General features: G+C 42.0%; 2 protein-coding genes across 5 annotated transcripts in view; both read right to left on the reverse strand.

Moving 5' to 3' along the window:
• Positions 1–3,089: 3,089 nt before the first annotated feature.
• The window catches only part of LOC135246900 (basement membrane-specific heparan sulfate proteoglycan core protein-like), an 81,909-nt gene continuing 64,190 nt past the window's right edge, over positions 3,090–20,808 (reverse strand). Inside the window, exons 21-25 of the mRNA XM_064320170.1 lie at positions 9,987–10,010; positions 9,352–9,609; positions 7,845–8,135; positions 6,571–6,846; positions 3,090–3,474 (exon numbers count right to left, since the gene is read on the reverse strand). Of these exons, the coding sequence (XP_064176240.1) occupies positions 3,416–3,474; positions 6,571–6,846; positions 7,845–8,135; positions 9,352–9,609; positions 9,987–10,010 (908 nt within the window). The 3' untranslated portion in view covers positions 3,090–3,415. The remainder of the gene's footprint in view (positions 3,475–6,570; positions 6,847–7,844; positions 8,136–9,351; positions 9,610–9,986; positions 10,011–20,808) is intronic.
• LOC135246899 (uncharacterized) lies at positions 14,833–19,408 on the reverse strand. 4 transcript variants are annotated; one of them, XM_064320167.1, is made up of 11 exons: positions 19,090–19,408; positions 18,685–18,836; positions 17,236–17,362; positions 17,008–17,120; positions 16,772–16,861; positions 16,593–16,665; positions 16,223–16,383; positions 15,583–15,811; positions 15,369–15,446; positions 15,206–15,239; positions 14,833–15,122 (listed from the first exon to the last, which is right to left on the reverse strand). In XM_064320167.1, the coding sequence occupies exons 6-11, from the start codon at positions 16,629–16,631 to the stop codon at positions 15,031–15,033; spliced, it is 633 nt and encodes a 210-aa protein (XP_064176237.1). In that variant the 5' UTR covers positions 16,632–16,665; positions 16,772–16,861; positions 17,008–17,120; positions 17,236–17,362; positions 18,685–18,836; positions 19,090–19,408; the 3' UTR covers positions 14,833–15,030. The 4 variants fall into 4 exon arrangements, with proteins under 4 accessions (XP_064176237.1, XP_064176238.1, XP_064176235.1 ...); XM_064320168.1 differs by lacking the exon at positions 16,772–16,861; XM_064320165.1 differs by having other exon boundaries at positions 16,593–16,861.

The following is a 20,808-nucleotide window of genomic DNA, read 5'->3' on the forward strand; positions in this document are numbered from 1 at the left end:
AGATTCCATTAAAGCTTCATATCTGAAAGTAACGGAAATTAATCAGACTCTATCTACAGTATATGATAGTATCGAGCAGTATTAATTTTGCCAATTACTAATTTCTGTTTCTCACCTTCAGGTTCCAGTTATTACGATGGGAGAAGAAAGCATTCTTCTGATTCTTCTAATTTTTCTTTAGTGTCTCTAATGTAAAATGGACAAACAAAATTATGACAAATACAAGCCCTCCTGATGCAAATACTTTACATGTGGATAAAATTCATCAGAAGACCAAAATCATGAGCACATTCAAAGCCAGTGTCATGGACATGACCATCCTTGCTGTCTGATGGAACACAGAGCCTGGCTGCCATTTCTGTGGCAAGATGTTGATGATCAGAACAGAAACAATCAGGGTTGAAGGTCAAAGGTCACTGGAGTTGTTCATTTGCTGGTGTTTCTGATCACATGCAGTCCTATCTTACACGAGAATTCCTGAACACACAACAATAAATAGCACAGTGTAAAAAGTAAAGTTGTTACCGTTTCTGAATATGCTTGAATGTGCAGCTTAGCTTGAAGGAGTATGCTGGTGATGAACTTCAGTGAGGAGACACTGTCCTTCATCTCATTTATTTTATTGAAAGACGCCTCTCCTAAATCCAAAGAATATGAGGGTCATTTTAGGGATTTCAACATAACCGCATGACAAGATGTTTCCTCACCCTGAAGAATGGCCATCTTAACAGTTGCTTTAGCTCATGAATAGATTTGACTATTCATGAGCTAAAGACTGTCCCTGGCTAACTTAATTAAACATTTTCCAATACTTTAAGTAGACCGAAAGATGTATTTTCAGCAGATTTGTTATGATGTGCAAACTTTTGCAATTTGACTTTACACTTTACATATATTTTCTTTATCATTCCCAGGGAACTGCAGGAGTTTCCAAATGTTACAGAATAATCATATTCATATATGTGCTTGACACAGGTGTGTAGTGCAGCTTACACTACTTATCTGTAAGATGCTCTGGTCTATCAGGAACTGGCCATCCGGTTGGCCGTACTGCAATGAGGCTGTCCTGGGGAATGGAAGCACTAGGAAAAAAGGAGAATCATAAAAAACCACAAAACCACTCTCCAAATCACACTACAGAGATAAGACCCAGTCTGAATCCTTAGGAATCCAGCGAGTGAGGTCACAACCTACCCAGGAGGAAGATAAAACACTCGGGAGAACAAATACAGGGACCAAATCTCGGGACATAATGAACAAAAAAAAAATTTTTTTTAAATAAATGAATAGGTGGCAATTCAGTAAGAAGGCATCCATGCCACTTTATAACTAATAAGTGTAATGTTACCCTACAAAACAACTGTTATACTGTGATAAATGCAAGTACCATTAGACAGATAACTTATCTTTTCACAGCTGAACCTGCAACATTATTCTAAAGAAAATCCAAAGAAAAAAAGTAGGTTAGGGGAGCCATGGTGGAATCTGTGATGCTGAGTCTTCAGTATACAGTGGAAGATGGGCAGGGATTCAGCTGTCCTGACTGCAATGGGAAGATGGGCACGGCATCTGCTGTCCTGACTGCAGTGGGAAGATGGGCAGGGTTTCTGCTGTCCTGACTGCAGTGGGAAGATGTGCAGGGTTTCTGCTGTCCTGACTACAGTGGGAAGATGAGCAGGGTTTCTGCTGTCCTGACTACAGTGGGAAGATGAGCAGGGCTTCTGCTGTCCTGACTACAGTGGGAAGATGAGCAGGGTTTCTGCTTTTCTGACTGTAGTCAGAAGCTCATTCCACCACCAGGGGTCAGAACAGACTGGAGATGTGACCTGGAAGATAGAGTATGAGAGGAGATAACAGAAACAAGAGACTTGGTAAAGAGAGAAGAAGAGAGATGAAGCAGAAAGAGAGATGGGGGAGGGGTACTGAGTTGGGAATGGGGAGGGTTGTCTGGGAAGAGGATTAACTAATGTGTTTGAAGACTCCATCTTGAGGGATTTGTAAATATCAGCAACCTTCCTGTAAAAGGAGCGTCAAAGTTGGGATACATATCCCCCCCCACCGAGCGATGAAGATGATGAGGGAGGCAAAGAAGAGCCCAAGGATCACAGTTTGAATTTAGGTTATTGAAAGGTTATCTCAATAAGTTATTATTTAAGTGCGTTATATCAACGTTTATTGTGTTGTATACATTTTCTTGATTCCTATTAGACATGTTTCATAACATGCATTAACGACTGCAGCACTGTTTCAATACAGAGGTCTCCTGTACATGAGCATTATACATCAGCCCTGGAACCAGGAGTGACCGCTGTCCATTGAGCACCACGCTACAACAGAACCTTAGGGCACTTTAAAACTATATGATCCTTATGTAGGCATTTGAACGGATACTGCTTTAAAGCAACATCGGTTCAGAAAGGACTGCAAATGTGATGAACTTCCAAAGACACTGCTATTATGTTAGCATGAGCGATAGCACAGTATAGTGAGTAGAACTGGTCTTGTAACCCAAAGGTCACAGGTTTGATTTCCGTGTAGGACACAGCCGTTGTACCCTTGAGCAAGGTACCTAGCCTCCATTGTTTCACTATAGGTCCAGCTGTATAAATGGATTCAATGTAGATGCAAAGTAAAAGTTGTGCTAGTCGCTCTGGATAACAGTGTCTGCTAAATGCCGATAATGTATATCACTTGTAGTCTACTTCCTCAAAAATGCTTGCCAAGCCAACAGCCTATCCCTTCATTGCCCTGGCCAATTGGTGCTGAACAATTATTTAAGATCAAATTAAATTCAGCTATTCTCATTTTTTATTTATGATGGCCTATTTATTTTTCATATGTGATTACTCTTAGTTATCATCAAAAACTTCATCATGCAAGGACAGAAATACCGCAACTAATAATATTTTAATGACCTGTGGGGATGCTACATTACACATACGTTTATTTTTTTCATTTATTTCATATGTTAACAAAATAAAGAAGGAACAAAAAAGAACACACTTTAAAGTCCATTTAATGTAATACTAATAAAGCAGACACATAAAATGCATGTTGAACATGTTGCAGAGTCTCAGCTGTTTAGGGCTGTATGTAAGCTTGCGGCAATTTTACTACATAATATATAGAGTTCAACGTAGGACCTGAAACAAACACACAGCAATCAAAGCTGACTAACTAGACAAAGATCACAAGTGCAGCTCTGGTGAATCAGAACCTCAGATATATTACACAGATCCTGCACCCTAAAGGCACAACTGCTTCATTCCCAAAACTCACTGAGTGTCCCCATGACTGACCCCCAATCAGGATTTCCTCCTGCAAGCTGAGAAGCATCATATTGAAAAATAATCCTGAGCTCTCAAATGTTCTTCATTTGACATGAGCACACTGATCCAGCTTCTGTGTGAAGGTTTTATAAGTCAACTTCCACATTCTCTTCAGTGTATTTGAAAGCTGCTTCATTAGGCGACCCTGCACATCAATAAACACGTATAAACACAACAGAGGGAGAGAACGGTGAGTGAGAATTAACAGTTCTGCATCCTGAAATCTGAAACACATATTGTTTTTAGATGTGTTCCCCTATAAAATGACATCACCTGGTTTCCTGCACCATTTCAAACTATTCTCCACCTTCTCTTCCCTCCTCATTCCTCCTCCACCCCCACCTCCCTCTTCCCTCTCCGCAGATGACTTTCTGGCCGCATTTGAAGGAAAGGTGGCTACAATCCGGAACTCCTTCGCCCATCCAGTGAGCCCCCAACCCCCGGGACAAACCCGCAGCCACACTGACCTCCTTTGCAATGCTGGAGGACTCCGATGTATTACAACTCATCACCGCTCATCGTGCAACCACCTGTCCACTTGACCCCATCCCATCTTAAGTTCTCCAATCCATTTCCAGCGAGCTCCTTCCCTATCTGTCCTCTATGTTAATTCCCTCTCTCCTCTGGTCATGTTCCCTCTGTTTTTAAGATGGCTCGTGTTACCCCACTTCTCAAAAAACCCACCTCAGACCCCTCAGATGTAACGAATTATCGACCCGTATCGCTTCTACCCTTTCTGTCCAAAACCCTTGAACGACCAGTTCTTAAACAACTAACCTCTTTTCCTCATCAGAACAACCTGCTAGACCCTCACCAGTCTGGCTTCCGATCAGGGCACTCAACAGAGACTGCGCTCCTAGCTGTGACGGAGGCACTTGCCACTGCAAGAGCCTCACGCCTCTCCTCTGTCCTGATCCTTCTTGACCTGTCTGCAGCTTTTGACACGGTCAAACATAAAACACTCCTCTCCACCTTGGCTGGGATGGGAATTGCCGGGACTGCCCTGTCTTGGTTCGCTTCCTATCTTGCAGATAGGACCTACCAGGTCACCTGGAAGGGATCTGCCTCTGCTTCTCATCCACTTGTTACGGGAGTGCCGCAGGGTTCTGTACTGGGTCCTCTGCTGTTCTCCTTATACACCAGATCTCTTGGTTCAGTCATTAATTCACATGGCTTCTCCTATCATTGTTATGCAGATGACACACAACTCTTCTTTTCTTTCCCCCCCTCGGCCACACAGGTCTATGATAAGATCTCTTCCTGCCTGGCTGACATCTCCACCTGGATGGCCAGCCACCATCTGAAGCTCAACCTCAACAAAACTGAGCTGCTCTTCTTCCCGTGCAAGATCTCCTTACTTCGTGAGCTCTCAATCACGGTTGATGGCACCACAGTAACTGCCTCTCACTCTGCCAAGAGCTTGGGGGTGGTCCTGGATGACCAACTGGACCTCAAGGAGCACATCAAGGCAACATCACGGTCCTGCAGATTCCTTCTGTACAACATCAGAAGGATTCGACCATACCTGACGACGCACTCCACCCAGCTGCTCGTCCAGGCTACGGTGACCTCTCGCCTTGATTACTGCAACTCTCTCCTTGCAAGCCTGCCAGCCTGTGCCATACAGCCACTACAGATGATTCAGAATGCCGCTGCCCGACTCATCTACAACCTCCCCAAATTCTCCCATGTCACTCCTCTGCTGCGATCACTTCACTGGCTACCGGTCGCCGCCAGGATCCGCTTCAAAGCCCTGACCCTTGCCTACACTGCTGCCAACAGGACAGCCCCCATCTACTTGCAGGACATGACTCAATTCTATGTGCCTGCTCGACCACTTCGCTCTGCGGCAGCAGGGTGCCTTGTAACCCCTCCCACCCGCCCAAAGGGATCACAGAGCTTCTCCACCCTAGCTCCTCAGTGGTGGAACGAACTCCCCGTCCCTCTCCGAACCTCCCCCTCACTACCCATCTTCCGCCGTGGCCTGAAGACTCATCTCTTCAGACTATACCTAGACTAACCACCACCACGCTGTATTTCACTCTTTTATCAAAAAAAAAAACCCTTTTCCTGTCACTTGTTACATGTTGCCCCATCCCAACACCTCTTGGTAATTTGTATTTGTCCTAATACTGTAGCTTATTCTTCTGCCTAGTTGGCTTTGCAGATGTTAGGGCAGAATAGTGTTCACTGTTCTCGGCTAGAAATAGCTGTACAAAATAAGTATTGTACCTTACTGAACCCGTGTTTAGCAGTTGTCTACGACCATGAAATGCACTTTTTTGTACGTCGCTTTGGATAAAAGCGTCTGCCAAATGAATGTAATGTAATGTAATGTAATGTAATTTCACACACAGTATAATGGAGACCAGCAGGAGAGGAGCAGCTCCCAGACCGAATACCAGTCTACCTCTAGAGAGACACAGAGATGAGGGATATGTGGAGGATATAAACCTGTGCATATACAAGAATATATGGCGTGCCAGGGTGGTAATCGGAACCCATGAAGTGGTTAATATCTCTTATACTATGTATAACAACTAAAATGCGTGGGAAAATTTAAATAAAAAGGTTTTTTTAAAGACATTTTATTAATTACAAAACTAACCCCATTATGTACACATCTGCCACTTCACTAAATATGGTTCCTTTGGTAATGATAAACCAGTGTTTCTCTTTTCTTATGTATGCAGAGTAGTCTCACTATCAGCCATCAAAAATATAAGAAAAGAGAAAAGACAAACAATGAAAAGCAAAGTTCACAACTATTGTCATGGTGCATTTAGCAACTGGTATAGTGGGAAAACAGTCAGCTGTATCATATATTCTAATCCACATAACTACAATACGTTAATATCTCCAAGCTTAATTAATGCTGCACCCCTGACCACAAAAATGTGAAATGTGTTGAAACTGAGATATTTTCTGGATAAAAAAACGCTTTCTATCTGCACAACTTAGCGGTTGATTTTTTTAAATAACATGGTGTTAAGTTTCCTTTCATTTCAGGATTTCTAAGTCAACAAATTGAAAGTCTTCGTGTAGTGATTTAGAACCATAATGAGGCAAAATTACCCACAAACACAAACGACATGGCTGTCAACCAATCGGAATTAAATATTTGTCCAAGCCATATTATATATTGTTATACTGTTTGATGCTCCTATGTATGGTAAGTGAATGGAAAGCAATGTAAATATTTTAGGGATAAAGTTTCATATATAATTTGAAAGAGACTCACCTGCAACAGTCAGAGTGATGGAGTCGCTGTGCTGTGATGTCACATTTCTACCCTCCAGCCTCCCCTCACACCAGTACTGCCCCTGGTGAGACCCAGCAGCCCCAGTGATGTTTACACTGTACTCTTTAGTGAGAGATGTGGCTGTCTGGTTATGGTCTCTGTACCAGAAATGTGTCCAGTTGCTGTAGGAGTCCACCTCACAGCTCAGTGTGACGGTCTCTCCATTGTACAGTGGGCGCCATTTTGGCTTCACGATCAGAGTGGCCTTAGGCAGGGCTGTGGAAAGGAGACAGACTGGGTCACAGTTTCTTCTGTCAGAATTTAGAGATGACTGAGGAGGAAACAGTTGTGTATAAAATGCAAGGGAAAAAGAACCATGTCAGAAAGATTAATTATCTTTGAGACAATAGGTGGTCCTGCGCAATATTTCATAAAATATATATATTTGAAGCATAACTTCAAAAGTAAATTATATATGTAAAATCATTCACAGAATATTTTTATTCTCTATAGTGTGAGCATAAGTTGAATATCATTGAAATTAGGATAATTATACAAAGTCACTAGCACAGCTGAGTTCATTAGAATTCCAATAACATGTATGAAATTTACAGAGAGTGGTGCAATAAACAAAAAAATCCAGTGAGTGGCAGTTCTGTGGGTGAAAACACCTTATTAATGACAGCGTGGGAGAAAATGGGCAGACTCATTCAAGCTAGCAGAAAGGCCACAAATGGTTAAATAACAGCTATTTACAACAGTGCTGCGCAGAAGGACATCTCTGAATACACAACCCAAAACTAAACAATTGAAGAATGGATAAATGTCTGGTCTGACAAATCTCAATTTATGCTACCACACATACGTAGATGGTAGGGTCTGAATTTGGCAAAACAATGAATCCATACTGCATAAAAATCCAATCCTTCTTTGTGTCAGCAATAACAGCTGTTAGTGGTACTGTAATGGTGTGGGCAATGTTTTTGTGGCACACACATTAGGCCCCTTAATACCAACTGATCATCAATTGAGTGCCAGAACATACTTAAGCATTGTAGCAGACCATGTGCATCCATTTATGACCACAGTCTACATTTTTTTCAAGTTGATACTTCCAGAAGGTAATGTGCCATGTCACAAAGCACGCGTTACCTGCAGCTGGTTCCACAAACAAGACGGCGACTTTATTTTACTCCAATGACTTGCACAGTCCCCGGATCTGAATCCAATAGAGCATGTGACATATCCAAATTGAAAGCGTACCTGAGACTCACCTGCAACAGTCAGATTGATGGAGTCGCTGCGCTGTGATGTCACTTTTCTCCCCTCCAGCCTCCCCTCACACCAGTACTGCCCCTGGTCAGACCCAACAGCCCCAGGGATGGTGAGTCTGTTACCAGTTACACTGTGACCAGCAGTCTGAGACACAGCCATCTGGGCCTGGTCTTTGTACCAGAAATATATCCAGTTGCTGTAGGAGTCCACCTCACACCTCAGGGTGACGGTCTCTCCATTGTACAGTGGGCGCCATTTTGGCTCTACAGTCAGAGTGGCTTTAGGCAGTGCTGTAGAAACAAACAGGCTGGGTCACAGTTCTGTTGTCATGCCAGTATTTTTATGACTATGGAAAAAACAAATCACCCTAAATGAAGGACAAAAACCAGGGCAGCTGTATTCCTATTTTCAATGACATTAAGAGAAGATATTCAAAAATCAGAAATGAAAAAGCTCTAATCCTGATCGTAATGGTACAAGAATTAAACTAAGAAACAGGATCCCAGAATAATCACAGCAGTTTGGCCCAGTGCAATATGGGAATGTGCCAATTGTGCACACTGAATAATGATACTCAACTGATACCTGTATGTGGGTGGGGTTACTATAATCTGTGTACCAGACTGGGTCTCCCCCCTGTGTGTGTAAGAGCAGCAGCTCTGAGGGTGTAAGAGCCTTTAGATGTTCTGGAAATATGGGCAATGTCATGTGGTCCAGTTCCCTTTTACCAGTAAAATTCCCAGCCAGCTGAAGTCACTGTAACCTTACAAGAGAGACTGACGTGTTCTCCTGCATATAACTGCCTGTGTGGAGAGACAGTCAGGACAGGTGGGGGTATCTCTATAACAGAGAGAACAGACTGAATCTCTCCCCCAGGTTCCTAATAATGGCATAATCAAACATACAGTGCAAACTGGCTTTAATCTGTGATACAGTAGAACATGGTTCGCTTATCCATGTACTGGGAAAGCATGTGACTATCTCAGAATGGGTGTGGGCGAGGCTGTGAAGACGGACAGACTGTGTCACAGCTCTAACTGCTCATTACATTACACTACATTACAGGCATTAGCAGATGCTCCTACCCAGAGGAATTTACACAACTTTTGTATACAACTTTGCTAGTGGAGTGTAGACATGACTACAGAGGGACAGGCATGCTTTGATTGGGGTTGAGACAAAGAGCAAAAGCAGTAGGTTCTCTCATTCTATTATAACAGATAGAAAAGGCTACATTCCATGTACTTAAAGATACAGAAGCTCAAATATTAACAATACAAACAGTGTGACAGTCAGAAACCCAACTCAGTTGGTGGTATACCCAGCCCATTTAAGTGAAAATAAGTTAATTATTTAAAACTATAATTTTATATTTGCCTGTAATAAATGAACTGGCACGGGAAGCATAATGTGCACTGGGGAAGATTGAATAAATGTGTTAAATATGGTCTCTCTGTGGGACGAGTGAGACCACCAGTGTTCAGCTGCTGACCAGTTTTGACTCACCTGAAACCTTCAGTCTGACAGGATCACTCGTCGATTCAGCAGCACAGATGTACACACCACTGTGGGCTTCAGTAACAGGTGCAATGGTGTAGATGTTATCGTGGGATGCGTGCTTTGTCACAAAAATATTTGATTCATTTCTGTACCACATGAATCCATGATGTTTGAATGGCCATCCCGAACACCTGAGAGTGACGGTCTCTCCAGTGAAGAACAGGGGCCAGTTAGGCTGCAGAGTCAGTACATTCTTTAGGCTCCCTGTACAAACAGTGCATGCACTACGTCAGTACATGTGTTTAAATACTCATGACATGTTAATGTCATGAGCCATAGTGTCCTGATTAATGCCTCAGCTTCATTAGTTTAGAACAGTAAAGCCCTGCTTCTGTTTGTGATCTCTGTATCACCCCCTACTGTAGGACATGACTTGAGTCTCACAGAATAATATTTCTACATTACCGTCCACATATGCAGTCAAATTAATCACATCATAATACTGTGAGACAGTCTTATTGTGAAGCATGACATTCTGTTATCAATCATAAGTTTCACTAAACTGTCTGAATAAGGTTTTTCTCTGATAAATTATCAGGTAACAGAAGGTGGGGTTTGTTTTAAAATCTAGTAACACTCACCCAGTCTTGTCATTAGACTCAGCACTGTAAAAAAAAAAAAAAAAGACAGGAATCATTGACATCATCATCGAAATGGCCAATGAAATGCAATAAGTGCAAGAAAAATACAAAACCATAAATATGTTCCAAATAAAGCCTAAATACATCCCCATCATTGCTGTTTGGTTTCAAGAAGTCATCCATGCAGTACTTTGGAAGTGGGGTAAACTCAGGTCCACCAGTCAGTGTTTGAGTTCGGCAATGATCAGTTTGAATGGAGCGTATATCTGTTTGTGTGAACATATCTGAAGCCTTTACATGTTCTGTGCAAAAATACACAGAAAGTTCTGGTTAAAAAGCCAGTTACATATCACCACTGTTACATTATTAAGTACAATTGTTTTACCTTATATCATGTAATTTTTTGTTTTATTATTTTTTTGTAGCACAATATTCTACATTGTTACCTTTTGCGATTATTTATATTTTTTATTTTACTGCTAGAGTGTATTGATGGACACCAACCTTTTTATTCTAATTGCAAATTGCTGCTTGTACATATTTTTTTGTAAATTTTCCCATTTTCCCACCTGCCAAGGGACTACTGATGAAATTTAGTTATCAAGCTAATTCTGGGGCAGTTACTAACTGTTCAATGTCTCTTTCAAATAACAAATAAATAAAATTGTATTTCTTCTTTCAAAAAAAATTGGTTAGTGATCATTCAAGGTATGTTATCTACTGAACCAAAAGCATACTTCTTCACTCATTTTTTTCTTCTTTTCCCATAACGCAGGTCATTCCAATGCAGCCCAAACGCTGTAGAGCATTTTAGTATTAGTGAGGTCAAATTATACTTATTTATTTAAGCATAACTTAACAAATGTGTTGTTGTGGTTTATTTATATCAATCAAAGGCAAATTTCACCACAAAAACATACTTGTCTGTTAAAAACCTTTACATTAAAAAACTAATTCGGTAGTACTCACAGATAAATGTGACCCCTCTGTTTGCCTGCATGATTCTAGAGGAAGTTTAGTGCTTCAACTTCAGTGATCAAAAGAGCGCTAAAAAAGAACCCCCTGGGCTATTATATATACTGCACAGCACCTCTAATGCATTCTTTTCTTATCTGCTTGTGTGAACAGCAAGTTGCGAAAAAATTCTCACAGAACCTCCCACCCTTCTACTTCATCACTGCTTTACCTTCCGCTTTCCTGTAACTAAAATCAACTAAATTTAAATCTATATGTGCAGAAGATCACTCTTACATTTCCTGTCTACTGACAAACAGCCACCAACAACAGAAGCCAGAATACCCACAGGCACTCACAGTGCCAAACAGAGAATAAACTATCCAAAATTGTATGTGAGTTGTGTAGGCTACATACAACTCTAAGTACCTGTATGAGTTGTACTGCAGTTGATGACAGATGAATCCTGTGAAGAGTTGTGAAGGAGAATCCTAAAACTACGTTCAGTGATGTCACCAGCAGTCTCCAGAGGGCAGGGGCAAAAATATAGAAGCCGCCAAATGCAGAAGACTCTGAGAGCAGAATTATAGAGGCTAAACAGCAAAATGCAAAACCTCACATCAACGTCAAGAATCAAAAGGCCAGCTTAGAATTTGCCAAAGAATACAAAGACAAGCCTGAAGAGTTTTGAAACAGTTTTATGAACAGATGAGACAAAAAAAATAAAAAAATAAAATAAATAAAAACCAAAGCAATGGAAAGCTGAAAGTGTGGAGGAAAGAACTTCTGCTTTTTTATTTTAATTTTTTTTTTTTAACTTTTACACAGCTGGAAATAGGGGAACTCAACACAAAAACAGCAGTTTCTGAGAAATGGTAACACACATACCATGATATTAAAAGCTGACTGTACTTTTGTCTCATATTCATATCCAATTACCGTAAGCACAGAGCAAAAACAACCAATTTCCCGCTACCATTACAACACTTTTGGGGGGTTCTGTTTGTGAGAGCAAAAATAAGGAAGTAGGTCCTGCACAGCAAACCAGCTTCATGTTTTCTTCTCTTCTATTTTTATAAACTAAAGAAAAATGCGGAACTTTACTTGTTATTTCAGGGAATCAGAGTGACTTTAGGGCATCACCTTGCTTAAAAGCACTGGTCCTCCGTGAAATGAAACTCTGATTGGTCAGACTCAATAGTCAAGCAGCAGGCTGGTTGCATTCATTTGAAACGATGGGGATGCTTGTCTGTGCACTAAATAACATACACAGGATTGAGGTGCTAGTCTGTGTGCTTACAAACGTACACAGGATGGGGTGTTTGTCTGTGGTCCTGTGGTCCAGTGCATGTCCCTCTGACATTTACTTGAAAACAGAAGCTATTGTAAAATCATGTGGCCAGCAGGTGGGGCACTTGAGCAATAAAAAAAATCCATTGAGATAAAAAAATAAATAAATACTGTACTAATTTGGCTCCTGCCTAATCTTTGGGGTACACTCTACTATCCAAAATGTTCTACTATCCGGCACCACGGATTCCCTGATGCTGATGGAGAGTAGAGATTCTACTATAATGCCCAACATCTGGCCACCATGCTCCGTCAGCCCAGAGACAGTCTAACTGGCTCCACCCTTCTTGCATATGCGGACTTCATGGCTGCTTGGCCACAGAATCATTTGTGTTCTGTCTGTTTCTCCAGGCTTGGGAGCTGATTGGCTGCAGCAGAAGAGCTGTGTTAGGTCATAGCTAAGGACCACTATGTGGGAAACTGAAGAGCAAATAGATAGAGGGGGTGGAGTTACTGCACTCTGAGCTCTGAATAAACTAAAGACTTCTCAAGAAACTGCTGCACTTCCTGTTCCAACTTCCCACAGCGCCACAGCCTGGTCCGTGGTTTTGCCAACGCTGCTGTAAGCTCTGGCTTCCAGGCTATGGCTTCTCCCCCCGTCTGCCGCCAGATAAGCCCCTCGTCCTGGTTACAAGCACAACCAATCACAACACAGACACCACACAAAGGTGCTGTACCAAAGGTTAAAAGTATCTCGAGACACAACACCTGGCCACCAAGAATAAACCAAAATAAAATTAACTGGCACACAAGGAATCTCCACCCCGTCCCACCCCCCTGGGGGAATCTCTTTATCCTCACTGATCCTACAATTTTATACCCGTTCTGCTAAACTAATTCTCTCAATGAACACCAGAGATGTCCCACCGCTCTGGCAGTCCTAGAGAAAGACTGGCATTTCCCCACATTCACTGAAATGGGACTTTGGTGGGAGGTTACTGACAACTAGTGGTGAAAATATGCAAGCCTTTCACGACACAGACACGCACCTGCCAGCATCTATCATTGCCAGACATAATGGATATGATTGTTGCTCCACTTCACACTCTGTTGCCCCAATATCCAATTACCTATGTTCTCACTTAATCCATTTTCAAAATTCAAAAATCATCAAACAGTGAGAACTAAATTCTCTTTTGTTGTGACAGCTTTGGGAATTAATGTATGTGGGGAAGTGAAGGTGTTGTGTAACCTCTCAGATGTAGGAGATCTGCTGGTGCTCAGATGTTTGTAGTACCTGACCCTGCAGGTGAGAGAATCACCTGTGGCCAGTGACCATTCCACCACTGTCTGTGTAAATGTGTGGCTTTTGCTTTGTGACTACATCCTCCTACAAGACAGAAACAAAAGGCAGGAGAGCAAGTGGAGGCCACTAAAAAAAACAAATGAACAACACTGATTAATAAACTTAACTTAGACAATAACTTCATACCAACCTCTCTTTGTTTTAATGTTTAAGTCTCTATACCGGAGTGAGATATCCTGCAGGGGGTTAATGCTGATGCTGTACTCATCTGTGACCAGGCGGGGTCAGCAGAGGCCATGTTTCACGGTCAGCCAAAACAGCAAATTTACAAAATGGGTAAGATCAAGCCTGAGCCTCCCAATACACAGTAAGTAAAGTAAAAAGACTGAAACAGTGATGATTAAATGGTTTAGACTAGCCTGGTATCAACAATTAAAGACGGGCTAAATAGGAATCTGTTATAGCAAATAATCAGAGTTTGTACAGATTATGGCCTGAGCTATTAAATTAGCAGAAAAAATGATCAGCTCGTGTTTATTAAAATGCGGTGCAGAAGATCGAGGTCATCCATCCAGGCCCCCAGGTGTCATAACAGCATTTTGACTGTGAGAGGTTCAGCTCAGGAGATAAATGCAGTGTGAATATTCCCTTTCCCCTGACATTATGCTTAAATCACCCAATCCTCCTGCTGTTTTTCTCATCTGTGTCAATCCCTGGAGCTCCTGCCTATTCCCTCCCTCCTTTATGTAATTTTCCTCTTCTTATTTCTTCTCTTCTTCCCTCTGTATCTTCTCTGATGTCTCTCTCTCATGCTGCTAAAGCCTCCTCTGTTCCTCTCCTCCTCCATGCTGTCAGTCTTCTGCAGGAGCTGTGTGATCTGAGTGTGGTCAGCCTTGTTCCTATTGCTTAACATGTGACGTCCACCATGACACTGACCAATGAGCTGCTGAAGCTCACAGCCATGCTGCACAAACGTCTCTAAACATCTCCTTTCCCATATGTGTCCATGTGTGAGCAGTACTGTTCTCACATACCATTGTTTTACTTTTAGAATGGGCTGACAATCACTGCAATGCTTCTCCCAACCACCAGGGTGTGTGCTTCCTGACACTGCAGGGCTGCACTGATGCTCAGTTGAGAATTACACAGAATCCCAACAGTATTTCCTTGTGACCTCATTTCCTCATTTAATAAACACTGAATTTCACTCGCTTTGTTGTCATGTACATTGAACCTCCAAAAGCGTAAAATTATTTGATATTTTTTTATTTTTAATAGGAAAATGTAGTGAAGGTATTAACTATGCTATAGAGTTTTCTGGTCTGTTAAACAGAAATGTAAACCGTCTCAGCAGTAAAGGGCTTTGATTGTGTTGTACAGGTGTGGGGTTCATATGCCTGCCATGGTGTGGGTGTGGTCTTAACCACAGGAGGCCAGGTGGATGTGAATGCCTCCTTAAGGGTCTCTAAACAGCACAAACAATCATCTAATAATCTAGGAGGCCTTCTTCATGTGGTGCTCCAGATATTTCTCCCGAGACATGGCCATCCGTCTCTTCGGCTCAAGGACATTGCTTGCTGCTTTTGCTTTGAATATGAGGGAAAAGAGGGGTAATTAATGTTCTGTCATTATACCAATTAAAAAAAACAACTGATAGTGTCCTTCTTACCAAGTTTCTCCTGTTTGTTCTGAAGAACTGCAACCTGGAGAAAGAGAAGTGACAGACAGAAAAAGATCTGACAGGTGAGGCAAGTATTTATTGCCAGAACACACACACACACACACACACACACATACAGATCTTCCTGCTGACCTCCATTTCAGCCTCTCACCTCACGCTCCTCGATTTGACGCTGCAGCTCAGGCACCAGTTTTAGTGAGTCCCTGTACTTGACCTCATAGTCACATATCTGCAATGGAACAGAAGAACATGGAGATTAAAGGTGTTCCTAAGACCCACATATAGATATGCAATCCTATAACAGGAGGCAGACCCGACTGTAGAGAGTATAGAGTGGAGCATTGGTACTCGCTGGATGTGCTCACCTGGGTCTGGTGCAGCCGCTCAGTCTTGAACAGCTTAAGGAGCAGAGCCTGGATCTCCTTCTTCACACGCTGCTCGTGCTCGCTCCTCTCCTTCATCACTCTTTCCAGCTTTGCTCTCCAGCACACCAGCTTCAGTCTTACACTGTGCTGGAGCCAGCAGTAACTTGTGTGCTTTTTATAAACCGGTTCACAGCACATGGAGGTGTGCACCATGTGACACTCATCTATCCTGTACAGGATTCCAGCACGTTAAAAAAGAATCAAAAGCTTCATCATTCAAGTACAATTTAAGCTTTCTGTTAAGTGTCTGTCCATTGTTAACTCAGATTCAGTTACTTCTAAAATTAGCATCAATATTATTCCCTTTTCTCTCCAATGACTGTTACTTGGAATAAGACACAAGCCCTGAAATGGGTGGAGTTATTATGAGTTATTAACAGTTGATGCAATTGATCCAGTCAAAGTGGTCTGCTATGGAGACCAAACTTGATAGATTGGTTCATATCAATGTCAATGACTAACAGCACATGGTAGTCCCACCTATAATGGAGTTCATGAAGCCTCACTCTCCCATTGCCATGGTTACCTTATTTAGATGTCATATCTGGTTTTCCTTGACAGAGTCTTGCTCGGTACTCACTGCTGTAGAGCCATCGCTTTCTCTCGAAATGTCTTCTTAAATTCCTCCTGCTCCAGATTGGGACTTTTTATTCTGTTCTCTCTCTCCTCCAGCATCAAGTCAAGTGCATCTCTCTCTTCACACATATTCATGCATCTCCTTTGCAGCTCTCTGACACATGCCTTTATGAAATATAAAATGGTGTAAATACACATTTCTAATATAAGCTGTTGCACAAACAGCAGTGCAATACTTCAGCCATAGATTCCATTAAAGCTTCACATTCTGAAAGTAACTGAAATGAATCACACTCATCTACAGTATATGACAGTATCGAGCAGTATTCATACAATTCTGGGAAATTTGCCAATTACTAATTTCTGTTTCTCACCTTCAGGTTCCAGTTATTACGATGGGAGGAAGAAAGCATTCTTCTGATTCTTCTAATTTTTTCTTTAGTGTCTCTAATCAAAAATGGACAAACACATGGATTATGACAAATACAAGCTCTTCTGAGGCAAATACTTTACATGTGGATAAAATTCATCAGAAGACCAAAATCATGAGCACATTCAAAGCCCGTGTCATGGACATGACCATCCTTGCTGTCTGATGGAACACAGAGCCTGGTTGCCATTTCTGTGGCAAGATGTTGATGATCTGAACAGAAACAATCAGTGTTAAAGGTCAAAGGTCACTGGAGTTGTTCATTTGCTGGTGTTTCTGATCACATGCAGTCCTATCTTATACGAGAATTCCTGAACACACAACAGTAAATAGCACAGTGTAAAAAGTAAAGATGTTACCGTTTCTGAATATGCTCGAATGTGCAGCTCAGCTTGAAGGAGTATGCTGGTGATGAACTTCAGTGAGGAGACACTGTCCTTCATCTCATTGATTTTATTGAAAGAAGCCTCTCCTGAATACAAAGAATATGAGGATCATTTTAGGGATTTCAACATAACTGCATGACAGGATGTTCTCCTCACCCCTGAAGAATGGCCATCGTAACACCAGTAGCAGGAAGCAGGTACCTGTCGATGGGCGGTCTGATGCAAGACAGATATCCAGCAACGGACCAATGTCCAGGTGCATTTTGGGTGTTTCTATAGGAAGTAACACAGTGCTTTTCCTGGTGCTTTCACTAGCAGAATCCATTTCCTGAAGATAAAAACAGATACTTATGAATGAATGAACGGCAGGTTGTGTAAATATACATAATTGAACTACATTCAGTAATTCAGAAGCAGGTCCAGCCTCCAGGAGTGGGGTCTCCACCCATTAAAATGTCAGAACAAAATGGATGGAGACCCCAATCCTGGAGTCTGGACCTGCTTCTGAATTACTGAATTAAGTTCAATTATGTACACACATTTTAACTGTAGTCATTCATGAGCTCATGAATATATTTGATTTGATTCATGAGCTAAAGTTACCCTGCGTAACTTAATTAAACATTTTCCAATACTTTCAATTTTTAAATAAACTGAAAGATGTTGTTACGTTCGCGTGTGAGACGCGGGTGTGCGTTTTTCTCCCCTCTTTCGTTCTGCTCTCTCGGTTGCTGTCATTTCCGCAGGAGTCCATGTGCCGCCCTTCGTTATTCCCATTGGTCATCCCCGCTGTCAATCATCAGAATTCTCCCGCTCATCCCCCCCATCCGCCAATCAACTCCCTCCTGCAATCATGTCTCTTCCAATCATGCCTCAGCTCTCAATTTAAAATATCCCCATTTCGTTCCTGCAGGAGCTTTCCGTTTCCTCATTTGTGTTGTGTGTTTGGGCAAATGCTAGGTTGTGTGTGTTATTTGAGAGAGTTGTGTTGTCTAAAATTTCGTCCTCCTTGGTTCGCTTCAGAGACCAGTGTTAGGTAAGTTCCGGGGGCCCCTATACACGTGTTGGCACGTAGGGTAAGGGCTCTGTCTAAGCACATTAGTTTAGTGGTGGTGTCGCCCCCTGTATTTACGACTGCTGGTCGCAGTTAGGTTAGTTAGACAAGTTTTGTTTTCTGTATTGTTAATAGGTTAGTTATATTACAAAGTCGTAGTTAGGGTATTTGTTTGTTATTTTCGGCACCACTCCCTTTTTTTTACTGGTCTCGGTTGTGTGTCTTGGCGTGTTTTATGTTTGGAAATGTCTGTAAATACTTGTAAATAGCCCCCCCCCCCCCCCACAGTAAAATCCCTTTCACCGTAGTCCGCCTTGTGTGTCTCTCATTGTTCTCACAAGAAAGCTTATATATTTAGTTACATCTCCTGGTGCTAAATATCAAACATCATTTTAAATATTGCACCCTTAACCCCTAGAAGGGTCGTAACAGATGTATTTTCAGCAGATTTGTTATGATGTGCAAACGTTTGCAATTTGACTTTACACTTCAAATATATTTTCTTTATAATTCCCAGGGAACTGCAGGAGTATCCAAATGTTACAGAATAATCATGTTCATATATGTGCTTGACACAGGTGTGTAGTGTAGCTTACACTTCCTATCTGTAAGATGCCCTGGTCTATCAGTAACTGGCCATCCGGTTGGCCGTACTGCAATGAGGCTGTCCTGGGGAACAGAAGCACTGGGAAAAAAAGCAGAATCACAAAAAATCACAAAACCAAATCACAGTGCAGAGACAAGATCACTCTCCAAATGACACTGCAGAGACAAGATCACACTCCCCAAATCACATTGCAGTGACAAGATCACAAGCAAAAAATAACATTGCAGAGACAAGATCACTTTCCAAATCACACTACAGAGACAAGATCACACTCCCTAAACCACACTACAGAGACAAGATCACACTCCACAAATCACACTACTGAGACAAGATCACACTCCCCAAATCATACTACAGAGACAAGATCAGACTCCCCAAATCACACTACTGAGACAACTGTCTAGATCACACTGCAAAGCAATATCTACATACAACATACAACACTTCATACAACATCACACTCCTCAAATCACACAGCAGAGACAAGATCACACTCCTCAAATCACACAGCAGAGACAAGATCACACTCCCCAAATCCCATTGCAGAGACAAGATCACACTCCTCAAATCACAGTGCAGAGATTGGAGGTTCTGTATCAACTATACAACAAATGTATAAAAATGAACTACTGTAAAACTATTGTTGTATCTTATTCAATACATTTATATAAAAAATAGACCATGTGAGATTGATGATTAAATGTTTTTTTGTTTTTTTTCATGTCTCACTGTAATGTCTCAATATCAACGTAGATGATTGGGATCTACGACAAATTGCAGTGGCTTGAAATTAAGCAGCGCAATTCAAAACGGCCAACGCCAATTAAATGGCATTTTGGCTGTATTGGCTGCAGCCTGTGTTTAAAATTAAGATGTAGCCTATGAACTCACTAGATCAGAGGAAAAATAAACAATCTGTATATAAAAAAGCGCACTCATGAACTAACGGCTGGATTCTGGAAATGCGTTTAAATATAAATCCGGCGCAGAACCTCGAACATTCGAATTCGAAATTATTACCCAATGCAGTTTGTGAGTTGTCAAAAGCGTCACAGAGGGATCCACAAGTTCCTGAGATTGCCTACTTGCCTTCATACATGAATACTTGTTTGTTATTTAAAAATAAAATATAACATTTTGCCGTAATTCAGTAAGCAGTGGGAAGATGGGCAGGGTTTCTGCTGTCCTGACTGCAGTGGGAAGATGGGCAGGGTTTCTGTTTCCTGACTGCAGTGGGAAGATGGGCAGGGTTTCAGCTGTCCTGGCTGCAGTGGGAAGATGGGCAGGGTTTCAGCTGTCCTGAATGCAGTGGGAAGATGGGCAGGGCTGCTGCTGTCCTTACTGCAGTGGGAAGATGGGCATGGCTGCTGCTGTCCTGACTGCAGTGGGAAGATGGGCAAGGCTTCTGCTGTCCTGACTGCAGTGGGAAGATGGGCAGTGTTTCTGCTGTCCTGACTGCAGTGGGAAGATGGGTAGGGTTTCTGCAGTCCTGACAGCAGTCGGAAGCTCATTCCACCACCAGGGGTCAGAAAAGACTGGAGATGTGACCTGGAAGATACAGTATGAGAGGAGATAACAGAAACAGAGAAGAGGAGATGAAGAGGAGATGAAGCAGAAAGAGAGATGGGGGGAGGGGTACTGAGTTGGGAAGGGGGGAGAGTTGTCTGGGAAGAGGATTGACTAATGTGTTTGAAGACTCCATCTTGAAGGATTTGTTAATATCAGCAACCTTCCTGTAAAAGAAGCGGCAACGTTGGGATACATATGGCCCCCCTACCCAGTGAGGAAGATGATGAGGGAGGCAAAGAAGAGCCCAAGGATCACAGTTTGAATGTAGTTTTTTTTGAGATCCCCAAGTCTCATATTCAACCATGCAATCACACCATCATACCAACAGGCATTTGGAAATGCTGCACAAACAAAGGCCTTAGTGAGAGCAATTGTGTAAATCAATTGTCTGGTTTGACCAAAATTGAGCCTTTTGGTCATGAACAGAAACTTGGCAAAGTAAGAGTCAACTGCCTCTGAAATCATACTGTTTTCCACACTCTTTCTGCAACTTAAACCCTTAAGTTTTTTTATGTAACTCTGTTTGAATGCTAAATGAGGTATG

The sequence above is a fragment of the Anguilla rostrata genome, unplaced genomic scaffold (assembly GCF_018555375.3).
Source record: "Anguilla rostrata isolate EN2019 unplaced genomic scaffold, ASM1855537v3 scaf0961, whole genome shotgun sequence".
NCBI lineage: Eukaryota > Metazoa > Chordata > Actinopteri > Anguilliformes > Anguillidae > Anguilla > Anguilla rostrata.